The sequence below is a fragment of the Diabrotica virgifera genome, chromosome 4 (assembly GCF_917563875.1).
Source record: "Diabrotica virgifera virgifera chromosome 4, PGI_DIABVI_V3a".
NCBI lineage: Eukaryota > Metazoa > Arthropoda > Insecta > Coleoptera > Chrysomelidae > Diabrotica > Diabrotica virgifera.
Window position 1 is genome coordinate 221,110,404 of NC_065446.1, and position 11,838 is coordinate 221,122,241.

General features: G+C 33.4%; 1 protein-coding gene across 1 annotated transcript; it reads left to right on the forward strand.

Annotated features, from left to right (window-relative positions):
• The first annotated feature begins 2,089 nt into the window (after positions 1-2,089).
• On the forward strand, positions 2,090-4,415 carry LOC126883808 (uncharacterized). The gene is made up of 3 exons (XM_050649478.1): positions 2,090-2,793; positions 3,264-4,135; positions 4,222-4,415. The coding sequence occupies exons 1-3, from the start codon at positions 2,090-2,092 to the stop codon at positions 4,413-4,415; spliced, it is 1,770 nt and encodes a 589-aa protein (XP_050505435.1).
• The last annotated feature ends 7,423 nt before the right edge of the window (positions 4,416-11,838 follow it).

Here is an 11,838-nt window from a genome sequence, read left to right on the forward strand (position 1 = left end):
CCGATATTGAATATTGTAGGAAATTTATGATTTAAATCTCATTGTTCAGGTCGACCATGGACACCCAATAAACTACGTAAGAGGCATCAAAACATTTCAATATTATTGTTGTCTGATATAACGAGATCCGCTTATAACGAGGTAATTAGTCCGCCATTTCAGTTCTCGTTATAGAGGGAGTCGACTCTAATTTTATTTCTATAAAAATTAAACAATTTTTTTCGCTCTTCACTTTTTGCCGGGGGCCCCCCCTTCACTTTTTACCGGGGCTCGCTCATCCCTCTCGGCAGCCCTGATCTTTAGGGAGGGTCAATGTTAGTATTAATTTAAAATCTCGACTGAATTCCACGGTTGTGTTAGCCGCCATCTTGATTTTAAATGAGAACCGTTTTTGCTCAATATCTCCACCATTTTCAACTTTTCGACAAAAAGTGTAGAAACTGAAATTGTTGAAAATGCAATTTTTTATAATTTCGTTTATTATATTTTTTTCTTGCGGTCGATATTTTCCGAGTTATGGGGGGGGGGAATTGTGACAGAGCATAATTATTGAATTATTTCGTTTATTATTAGTTTTACAACAAATATTTACCTATAGAAAAATTAAGAGAATTAAATTTTGTATAATCATTTAAACAAACTTAATGTTTTTGAAGTGAAAACATCTTTAGGGACGTTGTGCCCTTTTTAGATGGGGAAAAAGTATTGAATTAGCGACCGTCATCGCGACCGTCATTGCTTCGACGAACTAATTTTTGAAGTGAAAACTGCTTTAGGGACGTTTTGCACTTTTTCGATGGGGATAAAGTATTAAATTAGCGACCGTCATTGCTTTAACGAAATAAATTTTTGAAGTGAAAACTTCTTTAGAGATGTCGTGCTCTTTTTAGATGAAGAAAAAGTATTGAATTAGCGACCGTCATTGCTTGGACGAAATAAATTTGTGAAGTGAAAACTTTTTAGGGACCTTTTGCACTTTTTAGATAGGGAAAAAGTGTTGTGTTTGCGACCGTCATCACTTTGCCGAACTAAATTTCGTACGTATATATATTATGTATATGTATACATAATTAGCATAGAACGTACGCAACGCGTATATATTATAGGTATAGCACTTCTTTTTGTATGGGGAAAAAGCATTGAGCTCGTAATTTAAATACTATAAGAAGTTTTCACTTCTGTCGGCACTCCAATGTGTAGCAGATGGATTTCTACTACAACGTTTTATAAAAAATATCCATTAATTTTATATCCTATCCCAAGAAAAATATCTATTTTTCTAATTTATTTTGTGAGTTTAAATATCTTTAAAATTTCCAAAGCCGCTCCTGTTCGAAATATTTCAAAGTATTTCACAACATTGTAAACGTTAGGAAATTTCCTATTTATTTGTGTAGCATTTACTAACTAGGGTAAGTGCACCAGTAATGGACATACCGCTAGTAATGGTCACCTTAAGCCAATTAACGTCATTATATTCATTTCTTATTACATTTTACCGCACATTTTTACATTACCCTGTTGATTATACTATCCATAATACAAGGACGAACTCTGCGCCATCTGACAATGGTTTTTGACTAACTGTCATGCGTAAAACTTTGGCGCGCCAAAAATCAGTTTGTTTTGATCTATCAGACAAGTTGTGTAGTCGTTGGGTTGAAATTAGTGCCGTGAACGTATTATTGAAATTTATATATTTATTTTGTGTTGTTACACATTTAAAGGGTAAGTACTTTGTATTTTTTATTCATATTTACTAAAAACATTATTATGAAAGTTTTTGATCATGGGTGACCATTACTGAATGAAAATTCTGTTAGAAATTGAGAAATAGTCACCACGGGTGTCCATTTCTAAAATATAATGATCTATTAATGGTCACCAATATATTCGATCCATTTAGCGCTTTAAAAATTATGTGTTATTTTTTTATTTATGTTTGTTTGCTTAATACATCATTGTGGAGGTTTTTGATTATGGGTGGCCATCGTTAAAATACAATCATTTATTAATGGTCTCTTTATCCATTTCGAATTTAGAGCTTTAAAGAATTTAAAGTAACCTGTAATTTCTTATTATTATAGACATGGATACCCAGAGAGGAAAGAAAAGGCCTTTTTTTAAATGGACGGAAGATAAAATGAGCCTTGCTATAGACGCAGTAAAAAATGTAGGCATGTCCAAAAAATGTGCAGCTAAAGAATTTTGTGTTCCTAGAACAACCTTAAAGCGTAGACTTGAAAACAATTGTCTTAAACGAAAAATGGGTCCTAAAATTATTCTTTCAGAAGGCGAAGAGAAATTATTAGCTAATTGGATCTTGTCTATGGGCAGAACGGGCTTTCCTGTTAATGCAACAAATCTACTCTCCACGGTGCATAAAATTATGAAAGAAACTGGGAGGTCGACTGTTTTTAAAGATGGGATGCCCGGGAAAACTTGGTTCGCTGCTTTTCTTCGAAGACATCCTGAGATAAAAAAACGAAGAGCAGAGTCTATTACAAAATCAAGAGCTGCCGTCTCTAAAGCTGATATAGAAAAATGGTTTAATGAAATTGAAAACTATTTAAAAGAAGAAGGTATGATTGACATACTAAAATACCCAAATAGGATATACAATGCAGACGAAACCGGGTTTAGCATTGATCCTAAATCTGGTATTGTCCTTGGGCCGGCGAAATTGGAAGAAGACTTTTATGAGAGAAAATCTAATGCAGAAAAAGAGCAAATAACTGTTATGGCCTGTTTTTCAGCCGATGGTATCACAGTTCCACCAATGGTCATATATCCGTACAAAAAAATACCAAAGGATATAGTTAATTCTGCACCACCAGAATGGGCAGTGGGACGATCAGACTCCGGATGGATGAACTCGGAAGTATTTTATGAGTATATCGGCAACCATTTTTTGCCCTATCTCAAAGAAAAAAATATACCACAACCTGTTTTGTTTTTCGTGGATGGACATAGGTCCCATCTAACTAAACAAGTCAGCGAATTATGTGAAGCAAGTGGTATCATCCTGGTTGCTCTTTTCCCCAACGCCACTCATATTCTCCAACCAGCCGATGTTTCAATTTTTAAACCTTTAAAAACTGGTTGGCAGACAATAGCAAGAACATGGAAATTTGAAAACTTTCCGAAGGATATAACAAAGTATACATTTGCAACCATTCTAAGTACGGTTTTTAAAAAATATGCAACGGAAAGTACAATACGCAACGGTTTTAGAAAATGTGGACTGTTTCCTTTTGAAAAAGCAATGTTGATTACACCAAATGTGTTTCCACTCGGCAAGTTGTAGATCCTACAAATCTATCAGATATTAAAAACACAATTATTACAAAAGGGAATATATTATCCGAACTTGAGAAAAAAATACCACCACTTGAATTGAATCATTTCAGAACAAATTTCGACAATAAAGATGACTGGAAGGGAGACTTACAATTTAAGAAACTTTATGAGGTTTGGGCAGAATTTAAAAATGAAGCTTTATTAGTAACAAATAAACATAAACATGTCACTGGGGAGGATGACTCTAACTTAATGGAAGGAAATGAAGAAATGTCAATATCGTTTTCAGTTCCAACAGCGTCAACTTCAACTCCAAACGGTAAGCAGAGAGAAGAGAGTGTAATTCTTCCAAATGAAGAACAGTCACAGAACGGGAACAGCACTATTTTACAAGATAAAAGTACTACTTCACTAAATGTTTCAGAGTCATTTCTTTCACCGGATAAATTAGAAAACGTTGCGCTGTATAAGGACAAAGAAGACCAAGGATATGTGGTTAGCACTCCTTTCAAAAAATGTCTCATTTTTCCTAAGACTCCTGAAAAAGAACCACCCAAAAGAAAACGAAAAATATTTCCAGCAGTTGTATCCACTACACTTTACAGGGCCCATTATGATAATATAACGTCTAAAAGTGGCCCTTCAAAACAATCACAAATTAAAATAAAAAAGCCTGCAGTAAAGAGAAAAGTAATAAGCGAATCTGAATCTTCTGCCGATGATGTTCCTTACTGTGATGAAGATCTAGATGCGAGTGATGTTGAAAATTATACGATCAAGAATATTCATGATGGAGATTTTGTTATTATCAAATACAATGGAAATCTTTATCCAGGTAACATTCTATAACTATAATATATTTGTTGTTTCCGTCTCCTAACAGAATTATGTTTTAATGATCAAAATTTTTCTTTGTTCTAGGAAAAGTGATAAAAGCTAACCAGGAAGGAGCAGAAGTTTCGTCAATGGAAAAAGCAGGCTATGACTGGAATTGGCCAGAAAAAGAAGATGTATTATTTTATTTTTATGAGGACATTAAAAAGATTATAAGGGAACCATTAGTTAAAGGCAAACGGGGTTATTACTCAGTACCAGAACTATCTAGTTTTCTTTAAAGTGCGTTATACAATTTTTAAGTGAAACATTTTTTTGTAGGACATCACGGGCGTAGCCAGGTTTTAGTTTCGGGAGGGGTTTAAGAAAATAAAACGACAAAAAGTACATAAAATAACCCTTATATTCATAAGAAAAATTTTATAAATCTTAATATTTAACTTTTAGGGGGGGGGTTGAAACCCGAAACCCCCCCCCCCCCCGGCTACGCCCATGGGACATAAGTTTACATTTTGCTATGTTTTTTTTGAATGGTTGTTAAAAATTTCAGCAATGTAACGCAGTGAAAAGCTTATATAAAAATATATTTGATAAAGTGTCCATTACTAAATTATCGAGAGTCCATCACTAGAGTTTTTGTGACCATTACTGGCGATTTTGGCATTTGTGTAGCAAAAAATATTTTTTTGGAAAAACAATTTTTTTTAGTTATTTACTTGGATGTATATGAAAGTATATACCTTTCTTAGTATCCTAGCACAGTAAAAAAAATTGTAAGTCAAATACTTCATTAGAACGAATAAAAATAGTACAAATTTTCTCTTGGGTGTCCATTACTAGTGCACTTACCCTACGTAGATAGTTATTGTGAAAACATTCCTTATTCTGGAAGGATTCGTTGAAAAGTCCCAGTATATTTCCCTTAAGTTTTGAGCGCTAAAAACCCTATGATATAATTGGTCAGAATTTTGAAAGATCCTTGAGTTTTAGTTGGCGATTGGTTAATATCTCGGTCGAGAAATGCTTCGGCTCAGCGCACGAAGGGAATTTTCGAAAGGCAAGGTACGCTGCTGAAAATAATTTTTAGTTCTGAAGGTATGTTCGAGTAGAACATATCTTTTTTTGTTAGAACTCAACAGACTCACAAAGAAACGGACTTTGCCGGCTCTTAAAATGGTTTTCTTATTATGGTAGAAGAACTGATGGATTTATAACTTGTCAAGGAATATTATTACAATAGTTTCACAGCAATTAGTTTGGATATATTCATGTGAAACAGTGTAACGCAGTTTGATTTGCCGGTAAAGTAGTGTGCGATTCTATGGTTCCAAGCTTTTCCAGTTTTTTGATGATGTTATGGTAACATTCCTGTATTGAAGTATGATATTATTTGGTATCAACTGTTTCCTGTATGGTTTAAAATTGAATGTCTTCCCTCCCCCCAATCTCGAATGGAAAATTTTTAAGTTTCAAGTGTGAAATGTGACAAGGATTTTGTTTTAACTAGGTATGAATAATTTTTATTTTAAATAAATTCACAAGTGGATATTATTTTGGTAAAAGTTTTACATATTTAAATAATTTGTTTTCAACATGGATTCTCGGAAATTTTTATGTTATTTATGTAAGTAAATAAAATGGCAGTGACTTTTAACAGCCATAAGTCAAATTTTTGTTTTGGTACACTGCTTTTGTTTATTATTCATTTCTTGTTTGAGAATGTGTTTATTCTCAAAGTAAGAATAAAAAGGTATAAAGGTTTAAATAAACATTATAACATGTACACATTTTTATTTCTGTAACCTCTTTCTTTAAGAAAATTTTTAACAGATATCTAATACAAGTGAATTGAGTTTTAGAATAGAAGAAAATGTAATGGCATAGAAGCCAATAAAGGTAAATGATAGCCCAGTATAACCCCAACGAGGAATCTACGATGAATGTCCCCCCAGTAAGTACTCGATATGAGAATTTGAGGATTTTTCAAACGGCGTCCCAATTTGTTTAAATAGTAGGAAAGTCCTCAAGTCTGAAGTATCCTTTGCTTATTTGGTTATGTAGTTAGTCTCCCATCGAATCTACGACCCGCCACCGCACAAAAAATGAGCTGTCGTATGCATGAGGCTTTATGTGTCTGTTCCTTCTACTAGCCCCATTTTGACCCCCCCAGTATCTTAGTAGATAGTCTTTCCTTGATCCCATTAGAGCAGACATGTAAAACGCTTCAAATGAGTGCTTTAAATTTTTTTTCTCACCCATTACATTACCCGCCGCACCCTTCCAAACGATCCACTTCACAGCCTAGTCGCCGGCGCTAGAAAATCGCCTGTTTCAGCCACTCTGTGGATCCACAGAGTAGCGCTGCATAGTGGTCCGTCTGGTTTGGGCCTTAAAAAAAAGCCAGACATTTTTCGATTTTTAAATAATTCGCTTCCTGAGGTGTGTGTGTGTATGTGTGTGTGATACATAGCTATAGGACCGGTTGTTCGAACACTAATCAAGAAGTTGATTATAATTAAGTCCCCTTAACAACCATCAAATAACAACACAACCCCATTCGTACGTTAATCAGTTGATTGCAATCAATTACGTTAATTATTGTTATGATAATTAACATAATTGACTGATTACTTACTTACTTAGTCCAAAGCCTTTCTACCTTTAGGTGTAAGGCTGGTGGAGTTGAGTTTGGCATTGTAGTCTCCATGCTTTCCGATCTTACGTTAGGTTTCTTGCACTTTCCAATGTCAATCCCTTCTTCTCAACTTCTTTCCTGATTTCATCTACCCACATAACTCTTGGTCTTCCTCTTTTGTTTTTCCCCTGCACTCTCGTTTCGAACACTCGTTTTGTAAGCCTCTCGTTCGACATTCTACACACGTGCCCGAACCATCTAAGTTGTCCCTCCACTATTTTTTCATTGATTGGTTCTAGTTTTAGGTTTTGTCTAATTGTTTCGTTTCGTATTTTGTCTGTCCTCTTTCTGTTTGCTATTTTCCTCAGGAACCTCATTTCCATAGCATTGACTCTGGATTTTTGTCTTCCCGTTAATGTCCATGTCTCGCTGCTATATATGATTGTTGGTCTAACTACTGATTTAAGGACTGCCGTTTTTACTTTCTCCGGTATCTCTTTTTTCCCCAAAAATGTTGTTTTCATAGCGTTAAATAAGCTTCCTGTTCGTCCCATTCTCTCGTTAATTTCCATGTCTTGTTCACCATTTGCTTCGATTATTACTCCTAGGTATTTAAAATATTCCACTTGCTCTAGTTGTTCCCGTCTAATTCTATTGCGTGTGTCTTCTTCGTATTTGAAATTATCATTGTTTTTTTTTCTCTGTATTAATTTTCATATTTATGTTTGATAGTTCTTCTTCTAGGATTTCAAGATTGTTCTGTAGGTCTTCTCTGTTTTCTGCTATCAATACCATGTCGTCTGCGAATAGTAGCTCCGATAGTTGAGTCCGTTTCATTTGCCAGTATCCTAATGTTAGTTTTCTCATTCTTATCTTGGCTTTCTTTATCGCTTCATCCAGTACCACTGAGAATAGCAGTGGACTCAGCAATTGACTGATTAATTAATGATTAATTATTAATTAACATAACAATTATTAGCATAATTGATTAATAAATCTCATAATTGTAAACAATTATGTTTTCAGCAACCCGAACAACGTTGATATTGACAGTTGGTGACAGTAATTAAATATTTGATAATGATCAGTTGATTCCATTTTTGATTAGCGTTCGAACAACCGGCCCTTAGTGTATTGATTTATAAATAAATCAAACCAAAAAATCCATCTCATCACAACATTGCAAAATGACGAAAAATATTTAATTTTTTATTATATGTAAGTTATCGCAAAATTGTAATTGAATTTCGAATACATTGATTTGACAGCGCTGATAAAATTAATGGTTTTTATAAAAAGGTAATAAAAAAGCAAGCACTAAAATATTTTACGACAGCATTAAGGTCGAATCCGGTTCTGCATACAATTTAGAGGGACAGGCACGTTTCACAACGGTTTTCCTCTTCCATATATAAAATAGAGGTCGAGCCAGCAGCAATTTCATCTAATCCTTCATATAATGAGGACGAAAGTTCTCGTACAGATATCGAACTGTTTGTCCTTTCGCCTTTTGACGGAAGGCGTATCAAAGTTGAGGTATCAAAGACGATACGATACAAGAAATAATTATGTGAGATAGAAAATGATCGCACTACATAAAAGGTATCAATTTAATTTGGAACTAAAATCACTGAAAATTTTAATATGAAATAAAAATCAGCACAATTCTACGGAATACTAATAATATTCCAGGAACCGAAGCTTTTCACCGTGCAATTTTTACAAAATGGATCGATTTGCTTCAAAATTTTAGAGTAAGTAGTGGATAGTCCAAGGATGAATACATATATGATGCCGAAAAGTGCTTTTACCATGGGGGTGGTTGCCACCCCTTCTTGGGGGGTGGAAGTTTTTTATTATATTTTGACCGCAAAAGTTGATAAAAACATTCATTCTAAGCAAAATATGATGTATACATTTTTTTGATAAAATTAACAGTTTTCGATTTATTCGCTATCGAAAGTGTTAGCTTTATATCGAAAAAATCAATGTTTTTGGATAATATACTCATTTACGATTCACTCAATTTTTGCCGTAGAAAAATTTTTTTCAAACAATGTTCTTGGGAATTAAATAACCTACAATTTCATATTAAACCATATTTTCGTACCTCTGACGCTAATCTTTCTATTCCGAAGGAAATATCATTTTTTACAAAACTACAAAAATTTGTTATTCGCTTTTAACTACAGTTTAAAAAAAATAATCATTCTAAGCCAGTCAAACTTTTAGAATCTATTAATAATACATAAATAAAGAAGAATGGATAAGGCCAATGACTAACAGCACCACTAACTTACATTATTATGCTTCCAATTGGATTTCTCCTTTTTTTCTTTTCAAAAAAATATATTGATTTTTTAACCGTAACTTTTTTATTTTTTATCTTAGAAAGTGTCGTAAGAAAGAATTTTGTAGGTTTTTATAAGATCTATTATAAGCCTATTAGTATTAAACCTTTTTAAAATCTTGAGTCGCAAAAAGATATTACTTTGAAAGGGTTGGTAAAGGTGGTTTTGGCATGCTATACACGTTTTAATTGTCAATAGATCACTGAATTTTTACCGTAGGAAAAATTTTTGCAGACCAGTTTCTTGGGAATTAAATAAGCTACAATTTCATATTTAAACATATTTTCGAAGCTCTGATGCCAATCTTCCTATTCTGAAGAAAATACCATTTTTCCAAATTACAACAATTGGTTATTCGCTTTTAACTCCATTTTTTTTAAACTAATCATTCTAAGCCGGTTAAACTTCTAGAACCTATTAATAATACATAAATAAAGGAGACTAAATATAGTCAATGACTAATTTTAATTAGAGTGGAGATTAGGGGGTTGCTTCCGATCACTTTTTCACTGAAAAATATAGGGACTGACTTTCTTTTCATTATAAATCAATTAATTTTTGAGCTTAAGACTTTTTTTATTTCTGGAGATAGATTTTTTTAAATATTTTAAATTAGTTAAACAAGTTATCCTCTAGAAATGCATAGTTTTCCCGTCTTTTGACTTTGAAACTACAATATTTAGCATTTGATGAAGAAGAGCTAACATATAATAAAGTATAGCTCGATTACTATTGGTCTAAAAGAAAATAAAATACACGGTTTTATTTATTTTTTCAAAAGGTACATTTTTGTTAAGTAAAGTTGTTTTGATAAAATGAAAAGTTTTGGAGTTATTACCAGATAACTTATTAAAAACATTGATTTTTTCCATACAAAACTAATACTTTCGATAGCGCATAAATCGAAAACTATTAATTTTATCAAAAAAATATATAAAACGTTTTTTTTTGCTTAGAATGGACGTTTTTACCATTTTGGGGTCAAAATATAACAAAAGATGTCCACCCCCGAGACGGGGTGGCAACCACCCCCATGGTAAAAGCGCCTTTCAGCATCATATAGATTTTGATCCTTGATCCACTACTTATTCTCAAATTTTCAAGCAAATCGATCCATCTGTAAAAATTGCGAGGTTTTGTCCTATTTTAAGATTCATTACTTGGACTATAAAGACAAACTAAACAACACTATATCAATAATGATATTAATAAAGGCCTTTATTCATTGTATAATATGGGTGACTGCTTCAATCAATGCATTGCGTGTGGAATTTCCAATTAGAGCCAGAGCCTATTTTACTTTAAATCCGGCCTGAGGCACTACTTAATTTTCAGGCCCCTAACAAAAATTTAAATAAATATAAATAGTAATAATAGTAATAACGTTTTTAAATGTATTAATAATTTAATAGAATACTTGCACCAAAAATTTAAATTTTTAAGATTGCAATTTTTAATTAATACAATTTTTAATATTTAATATTGCAATAAATAAAAATTATATTTCAATAACTAAACATTGTTTGAAGTGCAAGAACTACCGTGGAGTTTCTCTATACTATGTACAGCATATAAAGCCCTCACGTAAGTATATTATAAACCAGCGGCTCCAACCACGGCTTCAGACGGCTTCAGACGGGGAAGATCGACAATGGACCAAATATTTACAGTCAAGCAGGTCTTTAGCAAATCATGGGAACACGACATTGATATGATTGATGTTCACAACGTGTTTGTAGACTTCAAACAGGTATACGACTTAGTCGAAAGGCAGAGACTATACTTTGGCTGAATTCGCAATACCACACAAGCTAATTAGGATTATTAAAGATACAATGGATGACAGATTTTTTTAAAATCTCGCAGCGATTGAAGCAAGGAGATGGTCTGGCCCCAACATTGTTTAACCTGGCACTGGAGTATGCGGTTAGGCAAATGCAGACTGGACGAGGAAACCTACTGACCAACAGAACCGTTCCACTGGCCGCTTATGCCGATGATATTATATTATGAGAAGAACATCAACAGAAGCACAGGAAACATAAGCAGAGTTAAAAACGCAAACGAAAAGGCTAGGTTTGGAAATTAACACAGAAAAAAAAAACAAAATTAATGATACAGGCGAGAAGAAAAAGTATACCTAGTACCACAAAACAGTATACATGAAAATGAGATTGAAACGGTTGGAAAGTTTACATACTTGAGAGTAGAAATATATGTTGATGGATTAGAACAGGGCTTCCCAAACTTATTCGTACTGTGACGCCCTTGGGACTTTCCTATTTTATTGCGACGCCCCTCGACCCAACCCCCAATAATACCTACCAATTTTAGTACTAGCCTAGTAACAGGTTATAGTTATAACAAAAAACACTATTTTAACATAATTTATAATTTTTATGAGAAACTAAGAACGAAATCAAAACATAAGCACAAAAATAAAAAGGGATATTTATTTATGTAACTGGTTGGTTAATGTGAGGGATGTGATTGCTTTTTTGATCACAGGAAATTGCCACTTTCATTTCTTTTTTTAAGTTTATGTTTGACCTGCACTTGTTTTTAATTACTGCAACTGCAGAAAAGCCTGTTTCGCACAAGTACGAAGTTGCAAATGGTAATAAAACCTTTAATGCGGCAGTGCTGATGGCTTGATACTCATGAGAAACTCAGCTAAAAAATTTAAACGGTTTGTCCTTGTCGTATTGAAGCTTTAGG

Coding starts and splice junctions, on each gene's coding strand:
- LOC126883808 (XM_050649478.1), top strand. CDS start 2,090: ATGGATACCCAGAGAGGAAAGAAAAGGCCTTTTTTTAAATGGACGGAA. Junction 2,794..3,263: donor CCACCAATGGTCATATATCC/GTACAAAAAAAT, acceptor CTTTTGAAAAAG/CAATGTTGATTACACCAAAT. Junction 4,136..4,221: donor CAATGGAAATCTTTATCCAG/GTAACATTCTAT, acceptor TCTTTGTTCTAG/GAAAAGTGATAAAAGCTAAC.